The 13,650-nt window shown below is 45.0% G+C and overlaps 1 protein-coding gene across 4 annotated transcripts; it reads right to left on the reverse strand.

Annotated features, from left to right (window-relative positions):
• Nucleotides 1–248: 248 nt before the first annotated feature.
• Nucleotides 249–12,682, reverse strand: M6PR (mannose-6-phosphate receptor, cation dependent). 4 transcript variants are annotated; one of them, XM_036457379.2, is made up of 9 exons: nucleotides 12,525–12,677; nucleotides 8,142–8,311; nucleotides 7,623–7,824; nucleotides 6,170–6,336; nucleotides 4,088–4,197; nucleotides 3,730–3,860; nucleotides 2,007–2,133; nucleotides 1,462–1,580; nucleotides 249–515 (listed from the first exon to the last, which is right to left on the reverse strand). In XM_036457379.2, the coding sequence occupies exons 3-9, from the start codon at nucleotides 7,799–7,801 to the stop codon at nucleotides 479–481; spliced, it is 870 nt and encodes a 289-aa protein (XP_036313272.1). In that variant the 5' UTR covers nucleotides 7,802–7,824; nucleotides 8,142–8,311; nucleotides 12,525–12,677; the 3' UTR covers nucleotides 249–478. The 4 variants fall into 4 exon arrangements, with proteins under 4 accessions (XP_036313272.1, XP_036313274.1, XP_036313273.1 ...); XM_036457381.2 differs by lacking the exon at nucleotides 2,007–2,133 and having other exon boundaries at nucleotides 12,525–12,681; XM_036457380.2 differs by lacking the exon at nucleotides 249–515 and having other exon boundaries at nucleotides 1,243–1,580; nucleotides 12,525–12,676.
• Between the last annotated feature and the right edge of the window lie 968 nt (nucleotides 12,683–13,650).

A 13,650-nucleotide genomic window follows, 5' to 3' on the forward strand; every position in this document is an offset into this window, starting at 1 on the left:
TAAAACAGGAGTGTGTGGAGCTGAGGTCAGAAGCGCCTGCCCTAGGCGCTATTCCTTATACAACAAAAATATTCAATATTTTTTTCCTCTTCAGTAAAAGGATAAAAATTGGTCTCAGTTGTCTTACTCTAAACCAGCGTTTCTAGTCTCTACCTTTCACACAAATAACTAGGCCAACATGGTTTTTTTTTTTTTTTAATCTTTCAAGTGTTTTTGTATAAAAATGTTAGGTTTTTTTTTCTTTTTTGCATTTTTAAAACACTAGAGTGTGGGGGAAGGGTGCAAACAAATAACAAAAAGATGCTTTTTTGTAACATTATTTTCCCTGTTTATAAAGAAAAAAGTCATTCCAACAGTATTTAAAAGTCCAAGGATGAAATAAATTTCTCCTCTAAGGCTATGAAAGGCCCCTGCCGGTGGATTCCATCCTCTTGTGCCCCATGGAGCCAGGTTACTCTTCAATGGCACAGGTTCACTATTAAATAAAGATCAGGCCAGGCTTCTGGGCACATGGCCTAAATAGAAAGGTGGAGAGCATTAAAAACTTCCCCCAGAGATGTGGGCAAGAAGAGACTTCCCTGAGCCAGAAGCAGGGACAGGTATAGCAGAATCCCACACCCAGAGCAGAGAATGCAGGGCCCTAGGTATCCTGCTTCTATCTCCATTCCCTTTCCAGATTAAAAAAAAAGTCAAAATGACATGCCTGTGAAGAAAGTGCTACATGTTTAGAAACACTGGTAAGAAAGGCTTTGACAACTTCAACTCCAAGTGGGAGAGATCACTTTCAGTTTCCCTTTTTAAGACTAGGTTTGTGGATTAGGCGTTTTGGCTACACGTGGACTAATAACTGCAAGACCACAATCCAGGGCCAAAGTTACTGTAATGCCGATGAACGATGGGATGGTGCCTTCTAGGCTTCCGACTGGGAAATTTCACATTTTCCCATCCTAACCCCACAAAGCGGGTCTGTCACATCCCCAGGTTCAGACCAAATGACTACTTGGACTACAAGTATTGACTGCAAAGTAGCCCCAAGCAGCAAGAACTTAATGCAGGTTCTTATGGAGACTACGAGCATGAAAGCAACCAAATCTTGTATAAATAAATTTTCTTTGCTTTTTTAAAGAACTCCAGTGTCTCAAAAACGTGTGAAAAGGTGTTTGAAAAGGCCAGCACATCTGCCATCCTTTTGCTCGTTTAATCCTACATGTACCTTCCTATACCAAGGCATCGTGCCTTTTGTCACAGGCCTTATAGTACCTCTCTAGAAGGAAAAACAAACATAGGGAACAAAGGGAAGGCATTTCTATAGTGAGAAAAGGATGTAAACCAAAAGCAAACTGAAAGCAAGAGCAACATGAAGGGGAGGGTGCGAGGCTGCAATAGACTGCGTAAGAAATCTGGCTGAGTATGCTTTGGTTCGGGGGGTCTGAAGATGCTGGGTGTATAAAGTGCATTCACATTGGTAGTAAATGATCATCCCTTTCTTCTGAATCCTCCCCCAGCTGATCATCCCCCACACCACGGTATGTAGCAGGCACATTTCTGGGTTTAGAACGGCACACAAAGTCACAGCCATCCTGTAGGGAAAGAAAGGAAGAAAATGGTCATTTGGAATAACCAACTTTAAGGTAAGGCAAAGTATATTTATGGTCTAAGAATGTGCAAGCACTAGTTTTCTCCAGGTATAATGAAGAGAAACCCTCAAAGCTCAACAAATGGCCTAAATTGAATGTGAGGAAATGGGAGAAAAATTCTAATTAGGTCTTACCTTCCTATCTAGGCCCCTGAACAGCTGTATCAGATTCTTAAATCTAAGCAGCAGTATTGCTCTTCTAGCCAAGTCTTAGCGAGGCCGGACAGTAAGAGGCTATGCTGCTTAGTACTAGGGGCAACCAACTGACTTGGTATGCTGTGTCTCAGGAAACCTGTCTGGGCAAACCAGCTGGTTGGTCACTCAACCTTGTGTGCAGGTCACAGGCCCGGCCAGCTGCCCTGTTACTTACTGCTACCAGGTTGCCAACATCCTGCCAGAAGGCCAAGTGGGGAAACTGCTCCATTCCCTTGGCTCCCACCACCAATCGCTGGTACAGGAACCCCCCGATGATATAGACAGCAACCAGTGAGGCAAACCTGTTGAAGAAAGAGCTATACTTTAAAAAAACCAAGAAACAGCAAAACTCAGGTACTAAGGATAATCTCTGTACTCACTGTTAGCTGTTTTGTGAGCTGTGCTTTATAAAAACAAGGGGGAAAGGTAGTGAAATTAAATGAAAAAGGACTGGTAGCTTCCCTAGAAAACCAATTAGAGCATTGTCTGAGAAAAGCAAATCGCTCACAAAAAAACGACTACTTCTGGCAACAGTCACTCTTATATACATGATTCTGTCTGTCCAAAAGTTCTAATAATCTAATGCAGCAATTTTTAACCATCTGCAGCACATCTGAAAATATATTTTTTGCAAATATGACAAAAAAAAAGTGTAATTTTGACTCATTCATACCAGAGGACTATTCCTGTGTTGGTTGTTTCATTTTTTTAAAAAAACTTTAAAATAACTCTTTTAATCCTCATCTTGGATACATTAAAAAAAAAAAAAAAATTTAGAGAGGAAGAGAGGGGAGAGAGAAACATCAATCGGTTGCCTCTTGACCAGAGCTCAAAGCTACAACCCAGGTATTTGCCCTGACCAGGAATCGAACCCACAACCTTTCAGCGTATAGAATAATTCTCCAACCAACTGAGCCACACAGGCCAGGGCTAAAAAAAAAAAAACAACCCGATTTTAGAGAAAGAGAAAGGGAGAGGGAAGGAGAAGCATTGATGGCTGTCTCCTGTATGTACCCCTTCAGGGATGGAACCTGAAACTGGGCATGTGCCCTGACCGGGTTTGGGAATGACCTTTTGGTGCACAGGACAATGCTCCAAGCAACTGAGCCACATCAGACAGGGTCATTATTTAAAAAAATTAAATTTTTAAAAATTGATTTCAGGCAAGGAGAAGGGGAGAGAGAAACATTAATGATGAGAATCACTTATCTGCAACTTCCTGCGTACCTCCTACTGGGGAAACAGCTTAAAACCTGGGCATATCCCCTGACAGGGAATCGAACCATCACCTCCTGGTTCATATGTTAATGCTCCTGTAGTGAGCCACCCCAGCTGGGCTGTTGTCATTTTTCAATTTGATAATTTAAGGGAAAAGAGATCAGTGCCCTTTATTAGTCCGGATTGCATGTTTTAAAATTTCTTGTAGCACACTAGTGTATCACAGCACACTGGCTGAAAACTGCTATTCTAATGGATAGAATTAAATACTGTCCAGCTCTCCAGCAGGGGAAATGCACCTTCAAATGTGAATATTTATTATACTTTGTATAGTTTAGTGAGGATTTTCACCTCCCAATGATCTCTCCCCGCTCTTACAAAACTTATGTCCATATGCATCCAAGAAATTATGAATTAAAAAAATAAAATAAAAGGGAGCCCTGGCTGGTGCAGCTTAGTTGGGAGTGTCGTCTCAGTCAGGGCACATACCCAAGCTGTGGGTTTGATTCCTGGGTTGGGGCTCAAGTGGGAGGCAATCGATGGATGTTTCTCTTTTCCTTCCCCCGTCCCTTCCTCTCTATTTAAAAATCATTAAAAACATATAATCAGGTGAGGACTAAAACAAAAGAAAAAGAAAAAAGGGAAAGGCTTGGATTGATAAGGAAAAAAAGAGCACTTACGTGACAAGTAAGATAGAGCCCACACTGAGGTGGGAGACCTCTGGGGGACAGGCCACGCTACTCTCCATCTCAAAGAGGTAGAAACATTCTTGGACTTTGCCTCGCTCCTCGGACACAGGGATAAAATTGTCCTGATGATGAAAGGGCAAGACACATTTAAAATGTTGGGACTCCCAACATTGTTTTCCCGGTCCAATTTTCCACGTCTACTGGAAGACTGGTATCTCGATGCAGGAAAGAATTGAACCTCGAGTTTTCCCTATTCCATCCCAAAGTATCTTGTACCCTCTGGAAGGTCTCTCCCACCTCAGGTCAGTCCTGGTATCTCGTTAGGCTCACATGCCCCCGGGCGCCTCACCGCTAGGGTATGTCGATTGCAGGAGATCATCACCACTGCACGGCGCTGCTCCTTGCCACAGTGATTGTCATATTCATCACCCCCTTTATAGATCAGCATAATCCAATTACCTGAAGAGGCACAAGGAAAATGGAGCTTTGGGGGTGGGGGAAAAGCAGAGACAGACCTGGATACTGTGATAAGATGGAATTGGGATGTTCAGACACATCGGTTTTAATTAAAATAACCCTCATCAGTATGAACTCTGAATACTGGAAATGCCAAGCTAAAACTTGCTTTATATTCCCTTGCTTAGATAACTAAGAAGTTGTCTAATATTCATACAAGAATCTTAATTTTCACCTTAGCCAGTTTGGCTCAGTGGATAGAGCATTGGCGGTGGACTGGAGTTCCAGGTTCAATTCCGGCTAAGGGCACATGCCTGGATTTCGGGCTCAATGCCCAGTAGGGGGGTGCAGGAGGCAGCCGATCAGTGATTCTCTCTCATCACTGATGTTTTTCTCTCTCTATCCCTCTCTTCCTCTCTGAAATCAACAAAAATTTTAAAAAAATCAATCAATCAATTAAAAGTAAAATCTTAACTTTCCACATTAAAGGCAGATTACTGATAGTACAAAACGAATTGTGATCCATTCCTTAACAATGGCACACATCAAAGGAAGCCGCCCCTTACAGTTAGTGGGTGGTGGGGAAAGCCCAGGATTTAAATTAGCCACAGAGAAGTTCACAGTGGCTGTTTTTTAAGACTGGGAGGCATTTCTTCTTTTTTTCAAATTTCTTTTGCAAAATATTTGATTCAAAAAGTCATGTAGGCTCAGTAAGGTAAGGATTCTGCTTCCAATTTTGCATATATGAAAACAGTAAAAAAGGTAAAATGATTTCTCAGTCATTAAAGTCAATATAAAATGGGTCAAAACTCAGTCTTTTGTCATTTATATTATTTAGGGGGATAATTTATCAGCTTCAGGCAGGGGTGGGGAATGCCTGGCCTGAGGGCTGCAGAAGGGCAGGGAAAGCATTTGGTCTGGCTCACCAAGGCTTTAGGGGTGAGTTAATTCAATGTTTGGCCAAATATAGGCGGCTAACTTTTATTTTATTTATTTATTTATTTATTTACTGAATATATTTATTGATTTTTTTTTTTATAGAGAGGAAGGGAGGGATAGAGAGTTAGAGACATTGATGAGAGAGAAACATCAATCAGCTGCCTCCTACACAGCCCCTACTGGGAATGTGCCCGCAACCAAGGTACATGCCCTTGACTGGAATCGAACTAGGGACCCTTCAATCTGCAGGCCGACACTCGATCCACTGAGCCAAACCGGTCAGGGCAGGAGACTAACTTTTAAATTGATAATGGCCTGCGAATGATATAACAGATATCCAAATGGCCCTTGGCAGAAAAAAAGTTCCTCAGGCCCGCCTTAAGGGAAAGAATTCTATACGAGAGGAATCTGCTAATTATCCGTTACACCATAACATCACAACCAATCTACAAATGTGGAGAGCTACAGGAGGGCGGGGCAGTGAGCTACAAGCAGTAGATAGGGACTAGCGGTGATGGGCAGGCGGCAGCGAGCTACTCGCTACTCGGGCACAAATCCGTGGCGGTGGGCGGGTGGCCAGCTGAGGCAAGCAGAGCGAGCTAGATTGTAAGTGCTTACGTAATCTTTTCCAGCAATAAGACTGACTTTTGAGAAATATTATCACCATCATTATCACAAGTTGGTGGAGAAATTTTTGTAGACGGGTTTGCAAAACTTGACCTCTTATAACTTTACTGGCAAAGTCTGATTAATCTGATGAGAAAAGGTCGTGGTTGACATTTTCAAGCCCCAGTCTATATAATTCCATTAAATTCTTCTTTCTTTGCGTAAGCTTTCCCCTAACTTTAAAACAAATACATAAATTCCTGAGCATTGGCTCAGAGGATCTGTGGGACTAAGTTCCCTGTGGTTTATAGTCTCAGGTATGCTGAACCACACATACCATATGAAGTTCTGAAGAGACTGGGGGAGACATATAGGATTGCCTGAGAGACTGATTTGGGATCAATTGATCAGACAACAGTGAGAGTCTTACTTCCATTGTAGATGTGAGTCTCGTTGATTCTCCCCACCACAGTCTCCTTCCCGTTACTTTTGTTGATCTGCACCAGGCCTGCCCCGGAGGAGTGGTTACCAGCTTCCCTGCACACTCTGAATCTGTACATATAGGTGTCTTGGCCCTGGCCCACAGTGCTCTCAAAGCTGTCAGGAAGTGAGGAGAAAGAAGAGGAGAGTTATTAGCTATTAGCCTTTCTTCCTTTTACCCTCCAACCTCTGATCCCCAAAAAGGTGCATTCAATTTATCTGATGTCATGGCTAAATGTAACAATGAATATTTGCTAAATCATGAGACAACAATGACCCTGACAGTCTTCCTGCATATTCACCAGAATGATGAATAAGAGATGAAACAGCCATAGTATCTAAAATTGGCATTATCTACTTTAACGTCTCATCAATTAGGACAGACCATCCTAATTGCTGATGATGACTGATTTAAATATGCCACGCAGACAGCTAGCTATTCCTAGAGTATCTCTGCTCTGGACTTTGCTAAAGTGCTAGCTACCATTTCCCTATGAATAAGGGTCTATGTTCATGGGATACTCTCTTGTTCCTTCATCTCATCTTCAGATTTATAGAACTGAAGATTCTCAACACTGATGATGACATGCATAGGCATAAATATGCTTATCTGATACTTCTAAAGTCCTATTACATGTAAGAATTTAATAATGCTTTTTAAATTCCTACAAGCTGGTCTCTTGGATCCAGCCTTAGAAGCAGCTCTTCTTCTGCATTAGAGAAATGCATAAAGCTACAAAAACTGGGTGAGAATTTGCTCTGTATCATAAAAGTAAGCATGATAGCACTAGCTATCCCAGATAAAGATAGAGGGGAGGGTATTATACATGTATTCCCTGCATATTTAATAGTAATACCAAAATAAAATCAGTAAGAGTTGAAAAAGTCTTTTAAAAAAGCCCTTCTTTGCAATGGTTGTTTCTCAGTGGTTAAAGCACTGACCCACACACTGAAGGGTCTCAGGTTCGATTCCCCATCAAGGGCACATACCCAAGTTGCAGGGCATGGGTGCACCCTTCAGGGCATGGGTGCATCAGGGCACTTGCGGGAGGCAACCAATCGATGTGTCTTGATGTTTCTTTCTTTCTCTCTCTCCCCTCCCTCCCTGCCATCCTCCTACAAATCAATGGAAAAAATATATTGGGGTGAGGATAACAACAAAAAAGCCCTTCTCTGGTATCACCTATAACCACCTCCCTCCAAGAGCCCCTGGGCCCGGGGTACGGGGGGTGGGGAGAGGGAAGTTAGGGTCTGTCAGGTCCTGGGGTCCGGAGATCTGGGGACTATCCAAAGTTGGAGAGCTGGGTCTGTGGAGGTGGGATGAGTACCATAGGTTGTCTGGAGAGGCTAGGGAGGGAAAAAAAATATTTTCTTTAGCTCGTTAAGGTTCTTCTCATTTTTACCTTTTGGTGAACAGTGGTGTCATTCTCTTCAGTACAGCCAGCTCTCTCTCTGATTCTTTCCCCGTTTCTCCTACCAGGTCGCAGGTTTTTTCTTCTGCCTGCCAGGATTCTCTTACTGTGATGGCCAGGAGGAGCAGCAGCAGCAGTCCAGTCCCCCAGCAGCTGTAGAAGGGGGACATCCTTTTGGGAGAAAGTGTGTATGCTGGGAGAAGCGGGGAGGATCCAGAAGAGAAGGGAAAGAGATAAGGCATATGAATGTGTGCCAAATGAAAGGTATTTTTTAAACCTTTTTATCTTCCACCTATCACCTCATATTTTACAATAGCCAGTTTTCTTCATTATGGTGAAGTTGGTTTTGTTTCTTGTATCTGCCTATTTCAAACTTTTAGCTCTCATCCAAGTTATTATTTTCCTGTCTCCTAATATTCTCAATTGGATTCTTAGGTTTCTAAGCTTCTTACCCTCCCCTCCTCGCCCCAACTTATTTTGAAAGCCTCTCTAGCTGACACTATTGCTCACCTGCTGTCCTTCCTGTGCCCCTTCGGGACAGGAAACAATGTACTTCAGCAAAGAGGACACTGCTGGCCTTGATGAAGAGTTACTGTCTACAGGCTGTTGTTGATAATTTCTGCAAGGTGTGCTTAAAAAGAATATCTCAACTTCCAAAGCAGTTTATCAACTCCTCAGTTCTATTGGGGGAAAAAAGACACATTTTGTTGTTGTTTTGTTCTAGAAACTGTCAGAAGGACCAACCAAGGTACAGAATACTTAGGTTCTACCAATGAATGATATTTCGATTATGCGGCAAGTGTAAGATTCTTCGGCATATGCAACAAATAGCAGATTTTAATATCTCTCTGCCAAAAGCAACTGCAACAGGAAGCTCATACATATAAGCTTCAGTCTAATTCACAGGTAAATCCAGAAGGAAGAATGATGACGGCCTGAGAAGAGACATCCTTGCCTCTTTACTGTTTGGTGAAGTTAGACTGCGATAGCTCACTTAAAGTTTAATACTTTAAACACTGTGCAGTTTCCCCATACCGGCCATGCAAGGCTTGAACTTTGACACAAGAATATGCTCCTGGCAGGATCAAACAAGTTTTGCAGCCACATATTAAAGGGAAGAGGTTGAGGCCAGAGGGATGGGGGCTCTGCCTGGAACTTGCCATAAACACAGGAAATGAATAGCTGAGAAGTGTGTGCAGGGGCTAGAGTTCATAAATACTGCTTAAGCCAGTGGCCCTCCTTAAGACAACACTCAAATTACAATCTGACACTTGATAGGGTCTGTAACTCTCAAATTACACATTGACACTTGAAAGATTCTGTTTGAAAGCTATTAAAAAAGATATAAAAGAAAGAGACTGAATACGTTGGGCCCTGTCTGATACTGAAACTAGAGGCCCAGTGGGGTATGGGGGAAGGGATCCCTCAGCCTGGCATGTGCCCTCTTGCAGTCTGGGACCTCTTGGGGGATGTCTGCCTGCCAGCTTAGGCCCGCTCCCCGCTAAGGTGGCAGGTGAGGCCCTCGCCATGGTCGCTGTGCTCGCCAGCTGTGAGCCCAGCTTCTGGCTGAGCAGCACTCCCCCTGTGGGAGCACACTGACCACCGGGGGCAGCTCCTGTGTTGAGCATCTGCCCCCAGGTGGTCAATGCGCGTATTAGTGACCGGCTGACTGGTCGTTCAGTTGTAACGGTTGCGTAGGCTTTTATATGTATAGATAGGAAGAAAATCCACCAGGTCAAAATGAGTAGTTTGAAGAAGTCTTCCAAAGATAAACTTAGGCTCTACAAGTCACAAATTTCAAGAATTTCTAGGCGTCCAGTAAGTACAGTTATTTTTCTATACTCCAAATTCCTGACAATCCCTGGGGGTCACCAAGTCACTTTACAACTTAGTCAATCCAATTGACTTGCTGCTTGTACTGCTCTAGAATAGAAACATGGAACATGGGGCCCTATTTCCCAAACTCGTTTTCTTTTTATCTATCTTCATACCTAGGACACACTGATTTACCTCTGAAAAAAAGACTTCACTCTGGTATCATTAATGACCCTTGAGGCCACTGCTATTTGTTAATTTCATAACAGTATCATTAATTTTTCTGATACAAAGATTTAATTCTTTCTAATCTTTCTCATCCTATATAATAAAAGGGTAATATGTCATTCCCTAATGGTGGAATGACAGGTGGCTATGATGCGCACTGACCACCAGGGGGCAGATTCTCAACGCAGGAGTACAATGGGCTTCCACAAGGAGGGTGCTGCTCAGCCAGAAGCTGGCTCATGGCTGGCCAGTGCAGCAGTGGTGGCGGGAGCCTCTCCCTCCTCTGTGGCAGTGCTAAGGATGTCCAACTAACACTTAGCGGTTAGTTGGACATCCCCTGAGGGTTCCCATGCTGCCAGAGGGATGTCTGACTGCCGGCTTAGGCCCAGTCACCCAGGGAGCAGGCCTAAGCTGGCAGATGGACATTCCCTGAGGGATCCTGGACTGTGAGAGGGTGCAGGCCAGGCTGAGGGATCTCCCCAAGTGCATGAATTTTCGTGCGCCAGGCCTCTAGTTTACAATAAAATGCTTCCAATACTACAAATCTGGACTTTGGTTCCAGTACTCTTTAAAGTCCTCTAATTCTTTTCCATGCTTGCCCACTACCTTTGCTGCATTTTTAGAATAAAAATCTTGAAAAGAGGCAGAATTTAAGGTGTACCGATAAGTTTAAAGATAGGAAAATGGAAGCTCTGCGCCCTGAATGCTTCTTCTCCACTCCCCTAAACAAGTTTACATTTGACCCACGGTTTCCCACACTCCACCAGGACAACAAATGCATGGAAAGTTGTCTCCTTGGCTTTGTGTACTCCAAACATTAATCCACTACTGTAATATTAATAAGGTGTTTCCACAGAAGATTTAAATCCAACCATAAAGTCTGAGGGTTCCATAACCACAATGAACACACCAATAGGAAACACTTTGAGTGCTTGCCTTCTGCCAGGCATTGTTTGAAGCACTTCACATACATTAATTAACCCTTACAAGAACCCTATGCAGTCAATACAATTACGGTCCCTATTTTACAGATGAGGCAGACTCAGTAGAGTGAACCAGATAAGAAATTTCTTACCGTCTTTTCTCAGAGCTGACAGTCTATGTCTACGCGCTCTATGCATATCTGTCTCCTTTCACATTAGTTTTTGTGGGGGACCAGAGTAGGCAGCCAAAGCTTTGCTTTCTTTTTGACAAAGCAAGAAGGGGAATGGGAAGAGGAAGTGACGCCTCACATAGTTCACTGCCTAGGAGGTGGAATAAAGAGCTCAGACCTCAAACTCCTACCTTCCCTAAATTAACTCGTTGCTCAACACACGACACGACCGGCTGAGTTACTGAAGAGAAACAAAAGATACCCTTTATTAGGCTGATTTAGCACGCCATTTTCCTTACCTTCTCTTAAGGACCTAATTTAAAGTTTCAACATTCTAGGCTTTCAAGATTTTTCTCCTCAGGACCAGTTTTTCCAGAGGGATGTTCAAACAGAAAGCTGTGTTCTTTGGCCTCAACGTCAGTTCCTCATCCGTTAACAGCTGATGATTTATGCTCCCAAATTAGAATAAAGAATCTCACAAAATCGGGAAAGGACAGAAGGCAGTCAGCGCTAACTGAGTTAAACTAGTTTTCACGTGTTTATTGGTTCAAAAAGCTAGGATGAGAATCAATTTATACTCTTCTCTTTCAGTGGCACATGCTGAGCGCTTTATCTCGATTACGTTACTTAATCTTCACAACCCAGAAAAGCAGATATCATTTCTCCCATTTTAAAAATGAGGAAGCTGATGCTTTACGGTGGTTAAGTTACTTGTCCTAGATTATATTAAGTATTAAATACGTACGAAGTTACTGGAGCAATTTGGGCGATTCATGGCATAAAGGCAGTCGCTGGAAATTTTCTGATAAGTACAGGGGTGCAAAAATGTATTAGGAAGAGTCTGAAATCCAAGGGCTGGGCAGTCCCTCTTCAATGCACTACCATTAGATCCTCAAAGGTGGGGATGTGCCTAGATTATTTTGGAAACGTGGGGCAGGGCTGTAGATTTTGAAAAGCTCCCTTCCGTTTTCTTATCATGTGACAGATCTATTTGGCAAGGCCACAAAATTCTTCATCGGTGGGAAGATCAAAAAACTAAACCAGGAACTGGGAAGCAACTTCCATCCCTGAGTCTCTCTGTACCCTCGCTTCCTCACCCAAGACCTAGCCATGAGTTCCACTTTTCAACGAAATTTCCACTGTCTTTTCTCTGACTCATTTCTGATGGACACACCAGTCCTTCTCCTCTGTCTCCCACCCCCTACACTTGGAGAAGAGCAGCCTAATTAGATCAAAAAGCCTGAGGAGTAGCTCTTATGTCTCAAGGGCAGAAGCTCGCTACCAAGAGAAACACAGGAAGAATCCCTGTCCTGCTGCCCTTCCCTACACCACACACTCCCCCCCACACCCCCCAACTTCTCCCAGGGGGTCTAGGAATTCTAGTTTCCTAACTTTCCAACTGCCTGGGGCCATCGCTGCTACTTTACCTCCCTCGCGACGCAGGCCAACATTCCTCCCAAGGTATCCAGTGACACCTCCAGAACTCTCCACACCTAGGGACTTTCCCTCCTTTTCCCTCCCTCCCAAATACAACGTAAATCCCCTCCATGGCCTGGGGGTGGGAGGTGGGGGCGGGTCCTTTCTCATCACTCCCTTCCCACTCCGCGACTCCGGCCCCCTCGCCTACGCCTCCACCCCCGCTCCAGGGCTCCTTGGCTGTGTTTTGGGCTGGAAACCCGGACAAGGGGCACTTCCTGATCCCGGTCCCCCGTCACAAGACGCCGAGGTGTGAGCGATCACCCAGCCCTCCTACTCACGTGCCGGGGGCAAAGGGAGCAGCCGAAGTTCAGACTCCCCAGGGGAGGACCCGTCCGGGGCCGGGAGACAGGGCCAGCGAGGGGCCAGCCGCAGACCCCGTTCCCAGAGGGCTTGTCACAGCCAGCGTCCCCCCGCGGCGCCTCGCGGTGCTCCGCTCCGGGAACCGGAAACAGGAAGCGCCGGGCGGCTGCTGGGCAACTGCTCCTCCCACCAGACCCCGCGGCTGGTGAACCACAGAACCTTCTCACCACCTTTCCCCAACCCGGCCGTCCTGGACGCTGATTGGACAGTATCGTGGGCCTTAGGCTCCGCCCTTGTCCTATCAACTCCAATCGCTATCGAGATTTTCAAGTTGAGTTCCACCTTTTCGGGTGGCCTTTCTACCAATGGATCCCAGAGTCCCGCCTCCGGGCTTCTCCGCTGGAGTGGGAGGTAGGGGTGGAGGTGGTGGTGGGGGAAGGGGGAGGGAGAAAAGGGGTGCGCTCGTCACGTGTGGTCACCCGCGATCACATGCCCGGCCCGCTTCCGGGTGGGTCTGATGGACGAGAGCACGTGAGAAGGCGGAAGCGGAAATACGGTGTGTGTTGGGGGTTTGTGCTCCAGGCTTTATGGGAGTTGTAGTTCTCATTCCAGTTCTCCTCCTCGCGGTATTTCCCCAGATAATTGGCCGCCTGCGGGAGGCACTATTTCGCCATTTGGCGGCCTGGGGTCTCGCTGTCACTGGTGTTGGTGCCTGGAAGATGTAGGGAGTGATTGGGTTGTGGCCGTTCTGGCTTTCTTAGCGACGCCTTTGTTCTTTCCTTTCTGCAGTTGAGTACCTTGGGTGTGCTGTTATTTTTGTTGTTACTCTCAGCATTCTGCGTGACTCACACTCTGCCATCACTTCGTTCGCAAGGTTTCTTCTGCATCCTCAGCCCACGTTTGTCCATCCTGGGCGCATTTCTGGTGTCCTAAAGAGCAAGTAACTCTTTTTTAGTCTTTGTGCCTTTGCTAAGAACCCCTGCGGCGACCCTCAGTGTTATTAGCCGCCTGTTGAAGTCCCACAGATTCCTAGAACCCAGTTCAACAGCTGTCGCTCCTGTGACTTCCTGGATTCAGTCTCTTCAGAATTCTTAACTCCGAAAT

The sequence above is a fragment of the Pipistrellus kuhlii genome, unplaced genomic scaffold (genome assembly GCF_014108245.1).
Source record: "Pipistrellus kuhlii isolate mPipKuh1 unplaced genomic scaffold, mPipKuh1.p scaffold_m20_p_3, whole genome shotgun sequence".
Lineage (NCBI taxonomy): Eukaryota > Metazoa > Chordata > Mammalia > Chiroptera > Vespertilionidae > Pipistrellus > Pipistrellus kuhlii.

Coding starts and splice junctions, on each gene's coding strand:
- M6PR (XM_036457379.2), bottom strand. CDS start 7,801: ATGTCCCCCTTCTACAGCTGCTGGGGGACTGGACTGCTGCTGCTGCTC. Junction 1,581..2,006: donor ATGTTGGCAACCTGGTAGCA/GTAAGTAACAGG, acceptor CTTTCCCTACAG/GATGGCTGTGACTTTGTGTG. Junction 516..1,461: donor GATGATCATTTACTACCAAT/GTGAATGCACTT, acceptor CTTTCTATTTAG/GCCATGTGCCCAGAAGCCTG.